Genomic DNA, 20,544 nt, shown 5'->3' on the forward strand with positions numbered 1-20,544 from the left:
TTTATTAAGCCAGCTAGCTGGGGTCAATCTTCTAGGCACGCAGTCGCAAGGAAGACCCTGAGCAAGGGAAAAGCTGCTAGTTTTAGTTTTTGCTTACATCATAGCCCCCGCTTACAAATTCAAACAGAAATATAAGTGAAAATAGAAAGTTTCATTACTCATCTCAAATAGTACAAACAGACAGTTACAGATAGGTGATCTAGACATGTTTTCAGAACATTCTGGCAGCTACCCACCCTGCTTGTGTCTGGGTGGCTTCTATAGACAGTGAATAGCGGTTATGAAACTATTTGCCAAGGCTGAGTTTCTAGCCCAGTTGTCCTTCCCTTGCATATGGCAAGGGGGGAGAAGTGGGGTTTTAAGAAAAACAAAAAGGTTTAAGTAAAACAAAACATGAAGCAGGAACCAGGCATGATGGAGTTGCTCCTGCCCTGCTCCATGCCCAACAGATACTAACAAGAGCATGTTAAACTTCTCTGGGAGGAAGAAAAGAGCAATTTGCTGATGAAGCCTAAAGCACTTAGGGTTAATACCCAACACAAAGGAAAGGTTGAAGATAGACTTTAACCAAATTAGGGATATTAGCAAGGGCTTGGTAAGCTCTCTGGGAGGAGGAAAGGGGCAATTTACCAATGAAGCCTAAATGTTGGCTATGGTTGAAGTTGAAAGCAAAAGCATTAGGGTAATTGATAATATTGTGGCCAGGAATATTACCTGATACTACATATCATTACAGAATATTGTTACAGAATAACATTACAGAATGTTCTGTAATGCCAAATATCATTACAGAATTTTGTTATTCTGTAGATGCTTTCTCTATCACTTGTATCACTTTTCTTCCCATCGATCTTCGATTTGCTCGAATGGGCGCCAGTAATGTCTTCATTTGTCCCTGTCGCATGCTAGTGTAGCCCAATGATATCTGCTTGCTCCAGGAACAGGAAAAGCCTCAAATCTTTCATTCAGGGTTTTGACGAAGAAGTCTGACCATCTCGTTGGTGGGCGGCCACACGGTCTTTTGACATCCTGTGGAATCCAGTCAGTAACAGCTCTAGTCCAGCGGTCATCTCTGAATCGCATTACATGTCTTGGCCATCTAATTTTTGATGTCTTGGCAAACAAGACAGCGTCCCTGATTTTTGACCGTTGACAGAGGTCGAAACTCTGGATTCCTTCTCTCACTTGAGTGAGACATGATACTCCTAGCACAGCTGTTTTGATTCCCCTTTGGGATACCCGAATAGTATTCTCATCCTGTTTGCGTAGGGCCCAGGTCTCTGAAGTGTACGTTAGTGCAGGAAGAATAGTGGAATCAAAAAGATGTGCCCAGAGTCGGAGGTCCTTCGTCCTCTTAACCACTTCTTCGACGCTCTTGTAGGCATTCCACGCTGCTCTCTTCCTCCTGCGCAATTCTGGCGCCAAGTCGTTCCTCATGTTGAGTTCTTGACCCAGGTACACATAGCTGCTGCATTTGGAGATGTTCGTTCCATTGAGAGCAAATGGAGCATCAGAGACTGATTTATTTTTCATGAGCATCATCTTGTTGAGGTTTAGTTGCAGTCTGACCTTTCCACACTCGTGGTTGAAGTCAGCCAGCATTTGTGCCGTTTGGCTAATGTTTGGTGTTATGAAAACGATGTCATCAGTGAAGTGGAGGTGGTGTAGTTGCCAACCGTTTATCTTCACTCCCATTCCTCCCATTCCAGTCATCGCATGATGTTCTCGAGGGTGGCACTAAAGAGTTTCAGTGAAATGGCATCACCCTGCCAAACCCCTGTCTTTATGTCAATGACCTCCAAAAGAGATCCGAGTAGAAGTCGTGAATAATCCTCTCCATTGCCTTTCTGGAAGATGTGATAGATCCATCAGGATGTCGGAGGGAAGTCATCTTGGTCTTGTAGTTGGCGAAGGACAGGCCAGCATTGCAAATACTTTTCCTGGCTTCTGCCGCATCAGCCAACACTGCTGCTCTTCTCTCTTCGAGGTCTTCCTTTATTGCTTCTCTGCACAGCTTTGTGAGCTTGGACGTTAGCTTGTGGTTGCCTGAGACTCACGCCAAATCACGTTGACAAATGAGCTTGAGAGTTTCCAAAGACAGGCATCTGTTTGTGGCTTTCTCACTCGGCATTCTTCTCGCAGTTATGGAGGTGCTGAACCAGTCGATCGTATTCCTTGTCTATGTTGTCAAGGACAGCATCTTCCCACGTTGCCGCAATAGTGCCAAAGAGCTCCCAGTTGATGGTCATTCTGGGAGTTCTTTTCTTAAACTTAAACTTTGCAGACCTTTCTCCCCACTCTGTGAAGTAGAATTTTGCACGAAGGAGACAGTGATCTGATCCCGTTTGGAATTTTGGGACAATAACAACATCAGTCAGGCAAAACCTTCAATTGAATATGATGTGGTCAATTTCATTGTGGAACTGTCCACCGGGAGACTCCCATGTCCAGTGTTTAGATTCGGCCTTCTGGAACTGTGAGTTACCACAGTTCTTGATCTTGGTCGACATGATGAGCTCAGACAGTCTCTTACCCTCATTGTTCCATTCTAGTCCCAATATGGAGTTCTTCGGGTGACCTTCTCAGTCCTAGCTTGGCATTAAAATCACCAACAATGATCCTGTAGAAGGTGTGGTCTTTATAGGACCTCCAGTTCCATGTAGAAGTTCTCAATTTCTTCTTCATCATAGTTGGATGGTGCGTACACAACAAAGATAGAAACTGCCAGCAGTGAGCCACATCTATTCCAGTGTAATAGTCCGATTTGGGTTGTTAGGCATTCGAATGAATCAGTGCTCATGACTAAGTTTGTGTTGACAAGGACACCAACGCACCGACACCTCTGTTGTCGCATGTTCCGAGGAAAAATTCTTCTCCAGTGTTGAAAATGGCATGATGTGATCGATGTCTTCTCATTTCAGTCAGACCAATGACGTTGTACTTGATCTTCTGCGCTTGCACCATCAGGTCCTCAATGCTTCCAATGCCAGTGTACGTGCATTGTAAGTATAGGCAGTCATTTTAGCCTTTCTTCATTTTGGCAGTCTAGTTCATCTCTGAGAGTTTTTCAGCCTCTCCTTGCTCATCCTTCTTAATGCTGCCGTATTTGGGCTCTTTCAGTGTCAGGTGAATGAGGCCCATTGTTGTTACTGTTTTTGGCTTATTGAATATGCCATGGGTAGCTTGTCAGGGTCTCCGAGAGGGATGGAGGCTTTTAGGGCAGCCTCCAATCACCCTTAGAGGTGTTCCCTTAGAGCTGCTCCAATGCAAAGCAGCGGCGTGTTCCGAAGAGCGGCCTGGAGTGTGGTGGTGGCTGGTTAGTGGAGGTTTATGCTTTCTCTATGAACTATCTTTTCAAGGGAAAATAGTATTTTTTGCAATAACTAGGTAATATTCTAGTTGGTTTGAAATATGGAAATAACCTTGGGTAAGATTTGTCTTTAGGTTCTTGGAGGTTTTGGGTGTTAATCTTTTCGTTGTTAAGTGTATAGAGATTTTATTTCTGGGGTTTTTGGGTCCGGTGTTGTCCATGTTTTCATTCTGTTTGGATTCCAGTTTGTTTTACTTCCAGTCCTGTGCTGTTTCTGGTTCTGTGTAGGTTCTTGTTCTGTGCTGCTGCCAGTTCTCTGTTGGTTCTGTGCAGGTTCTGGTTTGTTTTGGTTATGCTTTGTTCTGATTCTGTGTGAGTTTCCAAGAAAAAGCGTGGGGAAATTGGAGGGACTCGAGTGTTCGGTGTCTAAGAGCTGTTCCCCTGGCTGGCCCATGGCAATGGATGGATGGAGGGTGAGGGGAACGGAGAAACTGGTCCTGGGCCTGAGGCTTTTTGGTAGTCAGTTTATTTCTCTTTCCTCCCAAGCATAGTTTGACATCTCCCCTTACAGCACAAACACAGTTGTAGTTTTGGTCGTGGTCCCAGTCATCATAGTTCCATCATTGTAGTCTCCTCATAGACTTTAAAGTTTTCTCTTTTGTTATATCTTCTTCCTCATCTCATCATAGACTCATAGTCCTCTACTTCCAGTCATTGTCGTCATCTTTCTGGTCCTCCTCCTAGTCCTCACAGACTCTCTAGTCCTCCAAGACCTCAAAGTCACAAAGTCTCCAAACTCTCAGTTCTCATCCTCCCTTCTTTCCCCTCACAGCATACTTATATAGAAATCATGAAAGGTCAGGGTACACATAGGTGGGGTTGAACATTGTCATAACAACAAACAGAAGAAAAGCCATTCTTTTAGGAGATTAACTCAAGGACAAAATATCGTCTGAGGGTTCAGAACTCTAGATAACTAGGAGATCTGCTGAAGGGCGGGATTCCATCCAGTGTGTATTGCTTTATCCTTTCCTCAGCTAGTAACCCATTTAAACAGTCATAGTAAATTATTTCTTATAATATTTCCAGTTATTTTTTATGAACACAGTAAGAGATTTTTATTTATTTATTTTTAATTTTTTGGTAGTAAATGTTCTCATATTTTATTTATTTTTATTTTTTTAATTAAATTTATTTATTTTTAATTAGTGAATCACCGTGAGGGTACAGTTACAGACTTATACATTTTTGTGCTCATGTTTCCCTCATACAAAGTTTGAGAACCCATCCCTTCACCAGTGCCTATTCTCCACCACCAGTAAACCCAGCATCCCTCCTACCCTCCCCAATCCTATCTCCCCCCGCCCCACCCTGCCACTGAGAGGGCAACGCAGAGAAGGGATCACTAAGTATAATGTGGTCGGAGGCCATGCAGGGGAAGGGTGATGTGGGCTGAATGCAGACTAGAGACTGAACACAGTGGCCGCTCAACACCTTTATTACAAACCACAACACCTAATTAGAGAGAGAGAACAAAAGGGATTTTTTTATTTTATTGAATCACCATGTGGAAAGTTACAAAGTTCTCAGGCTTATGTCTCAGTTATACAATATTCAAACACCCATCCCTTCACCAGTGCCCATATTCCACCACCAAAAAACCCCAGTATACCTACCGTCCCCACCCCCCACCCCCAATTGCGTAACTTATGAATTTCACTTCATTTTCTCTTTACCTTGATTACATTCCATATTTCAACACAAAACTCACTATTGTTGTTGGAGTTTCCCCCCAAGAAAGACAGCCCTACTACCAAGGAAGCATTTGATAATTAGTTTTCCATTGCTTAGAATGAAGAGATATGTAGTCCCACTGCTCCAAGTACATAACTCTTTTTTTTATTTTCCCTTTTTTTTCTCATCTCCTTACCCGTGCCTCATAATATGGTGGACGCCACGCTGCGTTTCTCCCCCAAAATGGGAAACAACTGGGAAAGAGGGATATTTCCTCTTCTCGGCCAGCGTGGGGCTATGGCTTAGTTCACAGTCTAGAGAAATGGCTGCTACTTTGATTACATTCAATATTTCAACAAAAAACTCACTGTTATTGTTTGGAGTTTTCCCCCAAAGTCAGACCTGCTAAAAAGGAAACGTTTCACATTGCTGACAATTAAGAGAAGTTAAGTCACGCAGCCGTGGCAGTGGCCAGGCAGTTTTGGATTTCTGTATAAAGTCCAGGGAAAAATTCTGCCAGAAATTGCATAGCCCAGCTCACAGTCCTAGTGCATTGCTGTAGGAAGCCACTCTGGGTGCCAAAATGGGTTAGAAGACCTCTGGAGTCAAAGTCTTTAGGAGCAGAGGGTTTGTTTTGTGCTCAGCAGCTCCGGATTTATGTGGGCCAAGGGCGTGTTGGTAATGCCCACTTCCCATGGCTGCCTATGAGCCACAAACTATAAAAGCGTATACCTCTGGGTTAGGAGTCTTAGAAGGTGGCTCTTGCCACATGGATATTGCTGCTGCCACCATTTTCCATGCAGAAAAACAGGGTGGAGAGGAAAAACCCATCCTCGGGCAGCGCGGAGTTGTAGCCCAGCTCACAGCCCCAGTGCATTGCTGTAGGAAGCTGCTCTGGATGCCAAAATTGGTTAGAAGACCTCTGGAATCAAAGTCTTTAGGAGCAGAGGGTCCATTTTGTGCTCAGCAGCTCTGGATTTATCTGGGCCAAGGGCGTGCCAGTAACACCCACTTCCCATGGTTGCCTATGAGCCACAAACTGTAAAAACTGTATACCTCTGGGTTAGGAGTCTTAGAAGGTGGCTATCCAGCATGTGGATATTGCTGATGCCGCCATTTTCTGTGCAGAATAAACAGGGTAGAGAGGAAAAATCCATCCCTGGGCAGCGCGGAGTTGTAGCCCAGCTCACAGTCCCAGTGCATTGCTGTAGGAAGCTGCTCTGGATGCCAAAATGGGGTAGAAGACCTCTGGAATCAAAGTTTTTAGGAGCATAGGGTCCAGTAAGAGATATATTAAGCTTAAAGGTTGGCTCTTCCTGGAAATATCTCACTATATATTCCAGACCACAGTCCTCAGGCCAAGTTAGTCTTTCCTAACCCCAGCAGAGTCCTTATTCAGTTCTTTCTTTTTGGGTCATGACAGAGTTTGTTTCATGACATGCTCTTAACTTATCATACTTACGGTGTTTAGCTTGTCTCTTTTTGATGCCAGGGTATATTACAACTTGACTGGGTCCATCCAGTCCCTTCATCAGGACCCTTCTTTTGGGGGTGTTAGTGTTTGACACAGAGCGAGGCAGGAGCAACTCCATCATGCCTGGTTCCTGCTTCACATTTTATTTTACTTAAACCTTTTTGTTTTATTTTTGTTTCTCCCCCCTGTCCATATGCAAGGGAAGGACAACTGGGCTAGAAACTCAGCCTTGGCAAATAGTTTCATAACCGCTATTCACTGTCTATAGAAGCCACCCAGACACAAGCAGGGTGGGTAGCTGCCAGAATGTTCTGAAAACATGTCTAGATAACCTATCTGTAACTGTCTGTTTGTACTGTTTGAGATGAGTAATGAAACTTTCAATTTTCACTTATATTTCTGTTTGAATTTGTAAGCGGGGGCTATGATGTAAGCAAAAACTATAAAACTAGAAGCTTTTCTGCATTCTGAAAGTAGACTACAGACCGAACATGATAGCCACTTAATACCTCTATTACAAATTATAGCATCCAACAGGAGAGAGGACAAAAGGGAATGCCCTGCCGCAGAGACGGGGGGAGGGGTGGTGGGAGGAATACTGGGAACATTGGTGGAGGAGAATGGGAACTGGTGGAGGGATGTAAACAAAATGCAAACATGAAAGTTCATAAGTTTGTAACTATACCTCACGGTGATTCACTAATAAAAATTAAAAAAAAAAACCCTAGCAGTTTTTCCCTTGCTCAATGTTTTGCTTGGTCCTGTGTGCCTAGAAGCTTGACCCCAGCTATCTGGCTTAATAAATTCCTCTTGTGTGTTACATTACTGGCTGAACTCTGTGTGGGTTTGGAGAGGGGGAAATTATCGACTCCAGACCCTAACATCAGGAAGTAAGGGAAACTGAGGCTTAAGTCAGATAAATATGATGGATCCCCAGGAGTAAATATTATTTCAGAGACAATTAATTCCCATGTTACAAAGCATAGCATGAACTGTCTTCCTGTGTCTATACAAAAAGGACATTGCTAAACCATGCAAGTGACATAAAGGAACGAGAAAAGCCATATAGGATTATTAGTGCTTGGTGGAATTGGATGTACTTCAGGGGCACGGTTATGGGAGTAGCTCAATAAACGTAAGCTCCCTGCAGGAGGAGCAAGGACAACCCAATGTTATCCAACAGTTCTGGTTTTATTTTGCTCCAGTTTTGTGATAATTCTGGTTCTGTGTTGGTTTCTGTTCTATTTTGTTTTCATTTTTTTCTGGTTCTAGTGTGCCAGTTCCAGTTCTGTTTTGTTTCTGTGGTTCTGCTTTTGGTTCTTTGCTGTTCCATTTCTGTGTTGGTTCTGTTTTGTTTTGGTTTCATGTTCTGTTTTGTTCTGATTCTGGTTCTTTGCTTGTTCTGTTTTGTTTTGGTTTCATGTTGGTTCTGTTCTGTTCTGTTTCCAGATCTTTGCTAGTTCTGTTTTGTTGTGGTTTCATGTTGGTTCTGTTTCTTTCTGGTTCCAGTTCTTTGCTGATTCTGATCTGGTTCTGTTATATATTTTTTTTCAGGTTCCAGTTCTTTGCTTTTACTGGTTCTTTGCTGGTTCCAGTTCTGTGCTACTTCTAGGTCTGTGTTGGTTCCATTTTGTTCTCTTTCTGATTTTTTTGTGGTTCAGGTTGTGCTGTTTCAATTTCTCTGTTGGTTCTGATGTAGTGCTCCTTCCAGTTCCTTGTTGATTCTGGTTTGTTTTGGTTCAAGTTCTGTGCTTGTTCTGGTTTTATGTTGGTTCTGTTGCTGTGTGGTTCTGGTTCTGTGCTGGTTTTGGTTTGTGCCAGTTCCAGTACTTTTTGTTTCTGCTCTGTGTTCGGTCCAGTGTTATGTCACTTTAAGATCTATGGTTGCCCCAAAGTGGAGAGAGAGTATTGGGAATATTGTCTGCCATGGAGGCAGGGGGAGGGTGGGAAAGGGGGGATATACCGGGGATATTGGTGGTGGGGAATGTGCACTGGTGGAGGGATTGGTGTTTGATCATTGTGAGGTTTCCAGGTTGATCCACTTCTATGCAAAGTTCATGACTTCATCTTTTCTAACAGCTACAAAGTATTCCATAGTACAGATGTACCAAAGTTTCTTTAACCAGTCATCTGTTTTTGGGCACTCTGTTTTTTTTTTAAATTTTTTTTATTGAGTCACCATGTGGAAAGTTACAAAGTTTTCAGGTTTAAGCCTCAGTTATACAATGCTCGTGCACTCATCCCTTCACCAGTGCACATATTCCACCACCAAGAATCACAGTACAGCTCCATCCCGCCCCCCCCACATCCCTAGCCCCCCACGCTCCCCCTGCCTGTGTAACTGATAAATTTCACTTTACTTTAACTTTACTTTGATTATTCAGTATTTCAACAAAACTCACTATTATTGTTTAGAGTTTCTCCCCCATAAAGTTGGACCTGCTGAAAAGGAAGCATTTGATCATTTGTTTTCCATTGCTGAGAATGAAAAGAGATATGAGGTTGAGTGGCCGCACTAGTAGCCGCACGGTTTTGTATTTCTGTATTTTAGTATTTTAGTCCAGAGAAATATCTGCCAGAAATTGCATCATTGCAAACTTGTACTTCTCAGCTATTTTATATTCCACATATGAGTGCAATCTTTCTATGTCTGTCTCTTTCTTTCTGACTCATTTCACTCAACATGATACTTTCCATGTTGATCCACTTATATGCAAATTTCATGACTTCATGTTTTCTGACAGCTACATAGTATTCCATTGTGTAGATGTACCAGAGTTTCTTTAACCAGTCATCTGTTTTGGGGCACTCTGTTTTTTTCCAGATTGTGGCTATTGTAAACAGTGCTGCAATGAACATAGAAATGCAGATGTCATCTCTACTATACCTTTTTGCCTCTCCGGGATATATTCCCAGGAGTGGTATTGCTGGGTCAAATGGAAGCTCAATTTCTAATTTTTTGAGAATTGTCCACATTGTTTTCCAAAAGGGCTGAATGAGTCGGCATTCCCACCAGCAGTGAAGGAGAATCCCTTTCTCCCCACATCCACGCCAACACCAGTTGCTTTTGTTCTTTTGGGTGTGGGCCAGTCTCTGTCGTGTGAAATGATATCTCATTGTTGTTTTATTTTTATTTTTTATTTTTACAAGCCAATTGTTTATTTTATTCCATGACCTCTTTACAATAAATTTCAGCACCATTAATGGCTTAAGTCACATTATTGATTATGGGAATATGTATGTCATTAATCTTCCACTGCCCTATTACATTTTATTTTATTTTTTTTTTAACTTTTGAATACATTTATTGTCAGTCAATATGATTACAATCACTTCATAGTAATAAATAATTATAATCTAGACAAGTTCCTCCTAATGATGAAACATAAGTATTGGAATAGAGAAGCTGATAACTTCTGAGAGCTCATCTATTGATTTTATCACAAAACAACATGAAAAGATTGAAAAAATAATTGCACTTAGTTAAGTAAAAATGAAAACATTGTGTGAACTATCGATACTTATACTGATTGCTTTTCAACAGATCTCATTTAGTATGTATTGCTGAGCACTTAGAATCAGTAAATGTAATTTTTTATTTAGCACAGCAGCTTATTCTCTTTTTTTTCCTTCTTTAGTTTTAAAGCAACATGTGGCTGTGCTTAGGACCTACTCCTGGCTCTGTGCTTCAGGAATTACTCCTGGCAGTCTCTGAAGACCATATAGGATGCCAAGGATCAAACCAGATGCATTTAAGATAAAGACCTTATCTACTGCACTATCTCAAAGCGTGCTCCCTCCACTATAGTTCACTTGGACTCAACAAAATGTAGATCTCAAGTTGCTGTTATAATTAAGCAGAGAAAATGAAGAAATTTTAAACAAAACCTTCATAAGTCTTTTTTTTAAGTGTCATTGATAAAAAATTCCTAATCATCTTTAGTATATTTCAAATACAGACATTGGCAAACAAACATACCCATTTATTAATAATCTTAACTTACTTTCTAGATGCGGACAATGACACACCTATGTAGGGACTGATAAAATAGCCATTATATTTTTTGGACCACACAAGTATTCATGGGTATATACTTCATCTGGCTATTGAAGCCAGTTAAGTGCTCTGGGGTCCAGTGGTGCCTGGGAGCCATCAAGCCACTGACAGGTCCTGTCAGTGTCAGGACCTCTAGAGTCAAAGAGATTAAACTGGGGCTTTGTGTTTGCACTTCAGAACTGTGAACAATCTTCCCTGTATCATAAAATGATGTATCACACCAATAGAAGGCTTGTGTACATATGCCACCTGAGACAACTGTGAAAATATAAAAAGATAAATGCAAAAAAATTAATAAATCTTAAAAATTTAAATGATTTTTTTTGAAAAATTATATATGTTTATATTTTTCTAACGGAACCTAAATTGTCTTGAGTTTTAAAAATTTTTGTTAATTTTATTTTTATTTCTTTATTTTATTTTTTTAAATTTAAATTTATTTATTTTAATTAGTGAATCACCGTGAGGGTACAGTTACAGATGTAAACACTTTTGTGCTTATGCTTCCTTCATACAAAGTTTGGGAACCCATCCCTTCACCAGTGCCCATTCTCCACCACCAGTAAACCCAGCATCCCTCCCACCTCCCCAATCCCATCTCCCCCCACCCCACCCTGCCACTGTGGCAGGGCATTCCCTTCTGTTCTCTCTCTCTAATTAGCTGTTGTGTTTTGCAATAAAGGTATGAGTGGCCACTGTGCTCAGTCTCTAACCCTCATTCAGCCCGCAATTCCCTTCCCCCACATGGCCTTCGACTGCATTAAAGTTGGTGATCCCTTCTATGAGTTGCCCTTTCCCCAGAATGTGAGGCCAGCCTCCAAGCCATGCAGTCAACCTCCTGGTACTTATTTCTACAATTCTTGGGTGTTAGTCTCCCACTCTGTTATTCTATATACCATAGATGTGTGCAATCTTTCTATGTCTGTCTCTCTCTTTCTGACTCATTTCACTCAGCATGAAACTTTTCATGCCCATCCACTTAAATACAAAATTCATGACCTCCTTTTTTCTGACAGCTGCATAGTATTCCATTGTATATATGTACCAAAGTTTCCTCAACCAGTCATCCGTTCTAGGGCATTCGGGTTTTTTCCAGATTCTGGCTATTGTAAACAATGCTGCAATGAACATATAAATGCAGATGTCATTTCGACTATACTTTTTAGCTTCTCTGGGATATATTCCCAGCAGTGGTATTGCTGGGTCAAATGGGAGCTCAATATCTAATTTTTTGAGAATTGTCCATATTGTTTTCCAGAAGGGCCGAACCAGTCGGCATTCCCACCAGCAGTGTAGAAGGGTCCCTTTCTCCCCACATCCTCTCCAATAGCGGTTGCTTTTGTTCTTTTGGATGTGTGCTAGTCTCTGTGGTGTGAGGTGGTATCTCATGGTTGTTTTGATCTGCATCTCTCTGATGATTAGTGATGTGGAGCACTTTTTCATGTGCCTTTTGGCCATTCGTATCTCTTCCTTGGTAAAGTTTCTGTTCATTTCTTCGCCCCATTTTTTGATGGGGTTGGATGTTTTCTTCTTGTAGAGTTCAACCAGTGCTTTATATACCATTGATATTAACCCCTTATCTGATGGGTATTGTGTAAATATCCTTTCCCATTCTGTGGATAGTCTTTGTATTCTGGTCACTGTATCTTTTGTGGTGCAGAAGCTTTTTAGTTTAACGTAGTCCCATTTGTTGATCTCTGGTTTTACTAGATTGCTTAGTTCCGTGTCATCTTTGAAGATACCTTTATCTTCAATATCGTGGAGGGTTTTGCCGACCTTGTCTTCAATGTACCTTATGGTTTGTGGTCGAATGTTGAGGTCTTTAATCCATTTTGATCTGACTTTTGTGCATGGTGTCAGGTCGAGGTCTAAGCCCATTTTTTTGCATGTGGTTGTCCAGTTGTGCCAGCACCATTTGTTAAAGAGACTTTCCTTGCTCCACTTCACATCTCTTGCTCCCTTATCAAAGATTAGATGATCATACATTTGGGGTTGTGTGTAGGGATATTCCACCCTGTTCCATTGGTCTGCGGCTCTGCCTTTGTTCCAGTACCATGCTGTTTTAATTGTTACTGCTTTGTAGTAAAGTTTGAGGTTGGGGAGGGTGATGCCTCCCATCAGCTTTTTCCCAAGAATTGTTTTAGCTATCCTTGGACGTTAGTTGTTCCATATGAATTTTAAGATTGCTTGATCCATTTCTTTGAAGAATGTCATGGGTATCCTTATAGGGATCGCGTTGAATCTATATAATGCTTTGGGGAGTATTGCCATTTTGACAACATTGGTTCTCCCTATCCACGAGCAGGGTATATGTTTCCATTTCCTCATGTCTTCTTTGATTTCATGGAGTAGCGTTTTGTAGTTTTCTTTGTAGAGGTCTTTTACTTCCTTGGTTAAGCTGATTCCGAGGTACTTGATTTTCTGGGGCACGATTGTGAGTGGGATTGCTTTTTTCATGACCCTTTCTTCTGTCTCATTGTTTGCATATATGAAGGCCAAGTGTTTTTGCGTATTGATTTTGTAGCCTGCAACGTTACTGTACAAATCTATTGTTTCTAAGAGTTTCTTAGTAGAGGCTTTAGGCTTCTCTAGATATAGTATCATATCGTCTACAAATAGTGAGAGTTTGATTTCTTCCTTTCCTATCTGGATGCCCTTAATCTCTTTTTCTTGTCTAATAGTTATCGCATGTACTTCCAGTACTATATTGAAGAGGAGTGGTGAAAGTGGGCATCCTTGTCTTGTGCCTGATCTGAGAGGAAAGGCCTTTAGTTTTTCCCCGTTGAGGATAATGCTTGCTGTAGGCTTGTGATAGATGGCTTCGACTATCTTGAGGAAAGTTCCTCCAAACCCCATTTTGGTGAGAGTTTTCATCATAAACGGATGTTGGATCTTGTCAAATACTTTCTCTGCATCTATTGATATGATCATATGGGTTTTATCTTTACTTTTGTTGATATTATGAATTATGTTGATTGATTTCCGAATGTTAAACCATCCTTGCATCCCCGGGATGAATCCCACTTGGTCGTGATGTATGATCTTTTTGATGAGTTGTTGGATCCTATTTGCTAGTATTTTGTTGAGGATCTTCGCATCGGTGTTCATCAGGGATATTGGTCTGTAATTTTCTTTCTTAGTGGTGTCTTTGTTTGCTTTTGGTATTAGGGAGATGTGTGCTTCATAGAAACTGTTTGGGAGAGTTCCTGTTTTTTCAATTTCCTGGAAAAGTTTGAGGAAAACAGGCAACAGGTCTTCTTTAAATGTTTGGAAGAATTCGCCAGTGAAACCATCTGGGCCAGGGCTTTTGTTTTTGGGGAGGTTTTTGATTACAGTTTCAATTTCCTTAACATTGATGGGTCTATTCAGGTATTCCAAGTCTTCTTTGTTCAGTCTTGGGAGATTGTAGGAATCGAGGAATCCATCCATTTCTTTTAGGTTCTCCTGTTTTGTGGCATATAGACTTTCGAAGTAGTCTCTAATGATCTTTTGAATCTCACTGGTTTCTGTTATGATGTCTCCCTTTTCATTTCTGATTCGATTTATTAGGGTTCTCTCTCTTTCTTTCTTTGTGAGTCTTGCTAGCGGTTTATCAATCTTATTTATTTTCTCGAAGAACCAGCTCTTTGTTTCATTGATCTTTCGGATTGTCTTTTTGTTTTCCATGTCATTAATTTCTGCTCTAATTTTTATTATTTCTATCCTTCGATCTGGTTTGGGTTCCTTTTTCTGGTCCTTTCCTAAGGTCTTGAGTCGTGAAGTCAAGCTGTCTATGTGGGCCCTTTCTTCCATCCTGAGGAATGCTTGGAGAGCTATAAATTTTCCCCTTATGGGACGCTTTAGCTGCGTCCCATAGGTTTTGGCAGCTCGTGTCTTCATTCTCATTTGTTTCTAAGTATTTTTTGATTTCTTCCTTGATTTCCTTCCTGACCCACTCATTGTTCAAAATTGAATTGTTTAATTTCCAAGTGTTTGATTTGATTCTCCGTGTCGGTGAGTGGTTAGCTTCTATCTTCAGCGCATCGTGGTCTGAGAAGATGGTTGATACAATTTCTATTTTTCCGATTCTATTGAGGTATGTTCTGGGGCCCAGTACATGGTCTATTTTAGAAAATGTTCCATGTGCACTGGAAAAGAATGCGTATTCCTTCTTTTTGGGGTGTAAGGCCCTGTATAGGTCTATTAGGCCTCTCTCTTCAATTTCTTCTTTCAGAGTCAGTGTTTCCTTGTTGAGTTTTGTTCTTGTCGATCTATCTAGAGGCAATTAGGCCGTATTGAAGTCTCCGACTACTATTGTGCTGTTAGTGATGTCCTCTTTGAAGTCTGTTAGGAGTTGTTTTAAATATTTAGCTGGTCGCTCATTAAGTGCATATATGTTTAAGAGTGTGATTTCTTCCTGTTGTACATATCCCTTGATAAACAGAAAATGACCTTCGCTATCCCTTTTAATCTTTTTCAACCTGAAATCTATGTTGTCGGATATTAGGATGGCCACTCCAGCTTTTTTAAGGGGGTTGTTTGCTTGCAGGATTGTTTTCCATCCTTTGACTTTGAGTCTATGTTTACTGTTTGTTCAGGTGAGTTTCTTGCAGGCAACAGAATGTTGGGTTTAATTTCCGGATCCATTTTGCCACTCTGTGTCTCTTGATAGGTGCATCTCTCGTTGACATTGAGAGAGATTATTGTGATGGGGTTTTGTGTCATCTTTCTGTGGGATTTGTTGTTCTTATGGGGCTCCTACTTGTCTCACAGTAGCCCCTTTAGACCTTCTTTCAAGTTTGGTTTTGAGTCTATGAAGTTCCTGAGCTGTTGTTTGTCCGAGAAGTAGTGTATGTTTCGTTCGAGTTTGAGTGAGAGTTTAGCTGGATAAAGTATTCTAGGTGAGGCATTCATTTCATTGAGTTTTTTCACTATGTCCCACCATTGTCTTTGGGTTCGGAGGGTTTCCTCTGACAGGTCTGCTGTAAATCTGAGGGGTGCTCCTTTGTATGTGATTTCCTTCTTTGACCTTGCTGCTTGCAGAATTGTGTCTCTATTCATAGCATCCATCATTCTGACTATGATATGCCTTGGAGTCTTTTTATTTGGGTCTCTTTTTGCTGGTACTCTTCGGACTCCTTGTATCTGGATGCCTGCCTTCTCCAGTTCTGGGAATTTCTTAGCAATGATGTCTTGGGGCCGGAGCGATAGCACAGCGGGTAGGGCGTTTGCCTTGCACGCGGCCGACCCAGGTTCGATCCCCGGCATCCCATATGGTCCCCCGAGCACCGCCAGGAGTAATTCCTGAGTGCAGAGCCAGGAGTAACCCCTGAGCATCGCTGGGTGTGACCCAAAAAGCAAAAAAAAAAAAAAAAAAGCAATGATGTCTTTGACTGTGTTTTTTTCATTGGGGTTACTTCCCTGTGGTTCTGGTACTCCACTGATTCTTATGTTGTTCCTCTTGAAGTCATCCCCCAGGGCTCTGATTCGTTCTATAGCCATTTTGAGGTCTTTGGCCATGATTTGTTGTTGTCTATAAGCTTTCTGTAGCTCATCTTCAAGGTCACTGATTCTGTCTTCGGCTGTAGTCATTCTACTGTTGAGGCCATCTAATGAGATTTTTAGTTCATCTACTGATTCCTTTATTTGTGTGACTTCCGTTCGTAGGTTTGAAATTTCTGCTCTCATTTCTTCCTGCATTTTCTTGGTAGACCGTTGCAGTGCTTCATTCATCTCCTCCCGTAACTTATTGGATGTCTGTTCCATGGTTGCTTGTAATAGGTCGACTCTCCTCCAGATTTCCTCTCTGAATTGTTTATCTGAGAGGTCGTAGATGTGAGTAGCCCCTGATGATGTTTCTGGAATCTTTTCATTTCCTTCTCTTGGTGGAGGGGATTTTCGCTGCTTCTTCATCTTGATATGGAAGTGTATAGTCAGAGCTTTGTGGTTCTTTATTCTTGTTCCCTCTTGTTGTGGGAAGGAGGGTTTCTGTTTGTGCTAAGCTTCCCTTATTCAGTAATAGGTTGTATAAAGTTAGACTAAGCTAGTGGGTATTTTGCATAGGTGATTGAGATGATTAAAGTGATTTTCAAAGAAATAGACAATACCTATTGTGCTAAGGTCAGAGATAATATCTGTGGAGATAATATCTTCAGCCGCGTTAGCGTTGGCCACTCCGACAGAAGGCCACGCCCACTTTGAGACCACGCCCACTGAAATACAGGCCACGCCTCCAGAATCTTCCTGGCGGGGTCGCAGTTTCTCGCAGGTCCGCGCAGCGCAGGGAAGTGTTTCCTCACCTGTTCAAGACGCGGGAGATGGGGCGGCGCTGGTCTGGATTGGCCGCCGCGGCAAGGTGGAAGAGGATGCAGAGAAGCCCAAGCTGGCAGGAAGCCACCTTGGGGGACAGTTCTCATTGTTGTTTTAATCTGCATCTCCAGGATGATTAGTGATGTGGAGCATTTTCTCATGTGTCCTTTAGCCATTCGGATTTGTTCTTTGAGAAAATTTCTGTTCATTTCCACCACCTATTTTCTGATGGGGTTGGATATTTTATTCTTGTACAGTTCAACCAGTACCTTGTATATCCCTGATATCAACCCCTTATCAGATGGGTTATCAGATTACTATCCTTTATCACTCTGTACACTGTCTTTGTCTTCTGGTCACTGTATTTTTTTTTTTTTTGCTTTTTGGGTCACACCTGGCGATGCACAGGGGTCACTCCTGGCTCATGCACTCAGGAATCACTCCTGGCGGTGCTCAGGGGACCATATGGGATGCTGGGATTCGAACCTAGGTCAGACGCGTGCAAGGCAAACGTGCTATCACTCCAGCCCTGGTCACTGTATCTTTTGAGGTGAGAAGCTTCTCAGTTTAAGGTAGTTTCATTTGTTTATCTCTGTTTCCACTTGCTTGGCCTTTAGAGATTTCTTTAGCTTCAATGTCGTGGAGGGTTTTGCTGACTTTGCCTTCAATGTACCTGATGGATTGTGGTCTAATGTTGAGGTCTTTAATCCATTTTGATCTGACTTTTGTACATGCTGTTAGGTGTAAGTCTGAGCCCATTTTTTTTGCATGTAGCTGTCCAGTGTTGCCAGCACCATTTGTTAAAGAGGCTTTCTTTGCTCCACTTCATATTTCTTGCTTCCTTATCAAAGATTAGATGATCATATGTTTGAGGGTGTGTGTCGGGATATTCAACCCTGTTCAATTTCTCTGCAGCTGTGCTTCTGTTCCAGTACCATGCTGTTTTAATCTTTACCGCTTTGTAGTAGAGTTTGAGGTTGGGGAAGGTGATGCCTCCCATCTTCTTTTCCCCCAGAATTGATTTGGCTATTTTGGGGAGCTTATTGTTCCATATGAATTTCAGAAGTGTTTGCTCCATTTCTTTGAAGAATGTCATGGGTATCCTTATAGGGATTGCATTGAATTTGTATAATGCTTTGGGGAGTATTGCCATTTTGACAATATTAATTCTCCCAATTCATGAGCAGGGGATATGTTTCCATTTCCTCGTGTCCTCTTTTATTTCTTGAAGTAGCGTTTTATAGTTTTCTTTGTACAGGTTCTTTACCTCCTTAGGTAAGCTGATTCCAAGGTACTTGATTTTCTGGGGCATGATTGTGCAGGGGATTGCTTTTTTCTGTTTTCTTTTTCTTTCTCTATTATTTTTTTTTTTGGCTTTTTGGGTCACACCCGGCAGTGCTCAGGGCTGACTCCTGGCTCTGCACTCAGGAATCGCACCGCCAGCAGTGCTCAGGGCTGACTCCTGGCTCTGCACTCAGGAATCACTCCTGGCGGTGCTCAGGGGACCATATGGGATGCTGGGAATTGAACCCGGGTTGGCTGCATGCAAGGCAAACGCCCTACCCGCTGTGCTATCACTCCAGCCTCGGGATTGCTTTTCACTTATCCCTTTCTTCTCTCTGATTATTTGCGTATAAGAAGGCCATGGACTTTTTTTTTTCTTTTTGGATCACACCCGGTGATGCACAGGGGTTACTCCTGGCTCTGCACTCAGGAATTACCCCGGGCGGTGCTCAGGGGACCATATGGGAAGCTGGGAATCGAACCCGGGTCGGCCGCGTGCAAGGCAAACGCCCTACCCACTGTGCAATTGCTCCAGTCCCAAGAAGGCCATGGACTTTTGGGTATTGATATTGTAGCCTGCAATTTTGCTATACAAGTCTATTGTCTCTAGAAGTTTCTTGGTAGAGGTTTTAGGGTTCTCTATAGTAACATATCATCTGAGAATAGTGAGAGCTTGATTTCTTCCTTTCCTCTCTGAATGCCCTTGCTTTTTCTTGCCTAATCGCTATTGCAAGTTCTTTCAGTACTGTTTTGAACAGAAGTGGTGAGAGTGGGCATCCTTGTCTCATTCCTGATCTTAGAGGGAAGGCTCTTAGTTTTTTCCCATTGAGGATTATACTTGCCATAGGCTTGTGGTAGATGGCTTTGACTATATTGAGAAAAGTCCCTTCTATACCCATTTTGGTGAGAGTTTTCATCATAAATGGGTGCTGGATTTTGTCACATGCTTTCTCTGCATCTATTGATATAATTATATGATTTTTACCTCTTCTTTTGTTGATATGATGTATTAAGTTGATTGATTTCCAAATGTTATACCATCCTTGCATCCTCGGGATGTATCCCACTTGGTCGTGGTGTATGATGTTTTTGATGATTTGTTGGATTCTATTTGCTAATATTTTGTTGAGGATCTATGCATCTGTGTTAATCAGGGATATCGGCCTGTAGTTTTCTTTTTTAGTGGTGTCTTTGTTTGCTTTTGGTATTAGGGAGATATGCATCTCATAGAAACTGTTTGGGAGAGTTTCTGTTTCTTCAGTTTCCTGGAAAAGCTTGAGACGAACTGGCAATAGGTCTTCTGGACCTGGGGTTTTGTTTTTTGGAAGACTTTTGATTACAGTTTCAATTTCTTTTATATTAATAAGTATTCAGGTATTCCAGATATTCTGGTTCAACTTTGGGAGATGATAAGAATCCAGGAATTTATCTATTTCTTCTAGGTTCTCTTGTTTCGTGGCATACAGACTTTTGAATTTCTTTGGTTTCTGTTGTGATCTTTTGAATTTCTTTGGTTTCTGTTGTGATGTCCTCCTTTCCATTTCTGATTCAGTTTATTAAGGTTCTCTCTCTCTTTCTTTGTGAGTCTTGTTATTGGTTTATCAATCTTATTTATTTTCTCAAAGAACCAGCTCTTGGTTTCACTGATCTTTCCGGGGTTTTTTTTTGTTGTTTTTTGGGTTTTTTTGGTTTCCATGTCATTTTCTGCTCTAAGTTTTGTTATTTCTTTCCTTCTGCCTCTTTTGGGCTCCTTTTGTTGGTCTTTTTCTAAGATCGTGAGCTGTGAAGTCAAGTTATCTATGTATGCCCTTTCCTCCTTCCTGAGGAATGCTTGTAGAGCTATAAATTTTCCCCTTAAAACGGCTTTAGCTGCATCCCATAGGTTCTGGTGACTCGTGTCTTCATTCTACATTTTTCCATGTATTTTTAAAAAATCTCTTCCTTGATTTCCTTCCTAACCCACTTGTTGTTCAACATTGAGTTGTTTAATTTCCAGGTGTTTTGATTTGGTTCTCCGTGTCTGTGCGTGATTAACTTCTATCTTCAGTGTACCATGGTCTGAAAAGATAGTTGATACAATTTCTATCATGCTATTCTATTGAGGTATGTTTTGTAACCCAGCATGTGGTCTATTTTGGAGAATGTTCCATGTGCACTGGAAAAAATGTGTATTCTTTCCTCTTGGGATGTGAAGCCCTGTATAGATCTATTAGCCCTCTCTATTCTATCTCTTCCTTCAAAGCCAGTGTTTAATTGCTGAGTTTTAATCTTGTTGATCTATCTAGAGGTGACAGGACAGTGTTGAAGTCTCCAACTACTATTGTGTTGCTAGCAATGTCGTCCTTAAAATCTGTTAGCAGGTATTTTAAATATTTAGCTGATCCCTCATTAGGTGCA

General features: G+C 41.5%; 1 protein-coding gene across 5 annotated transcripts in view; it reads left to right on the forward strand.

The window, feature by feature from the left end:
- NAALAD2 (N-acetylated alpha-linked acidic dipeptidase 2) overlaps nucleotides 1–10,987 on the forward strand; it is a 132,662-nt gene extending 121,675 nt beyond the window's left edge. For 3 of the 5 annotated variants that reach the window (XM_055129278.1, XM_055129276.1, XM_055129279.1), the window contains one exon: nucleotides 10,157–10,984. Coding sequence is in view for 1 of the 5 variants with exons in the window: in XM_055129280.1 (XP_054985255.1) it covers nucleotides 10,157–10,184 (28 nt within the window). In the remaining 4 variants the exon portion in view is untranslated. Of the gene's footprint in view, nucleotides 1–10,156 lie in introns of all 5 variants that reach the window. The other 2 variants (XM_055129277.1, XM_055129280.1) reach the window with 2 other exon arrangements.
- The last annotated feature ends 9,557 nt before the right edge of the window (nucleotides 10,988–20,544 follow it).

The sequence above is a fragment of the Sorex araneus genome, chromosome 2 (assembly GCF_027595985.1).
Source record: "Sorex araneus isolate mSorAra2 chromosome 2, mSorAra2.pri, whole genome shotgun sequence".
NCBI lineage: Eukaryota > Metazoa > Chordata > Mammalia > Eulipotyphla > Soricidae > Sorex > Sorex araneus.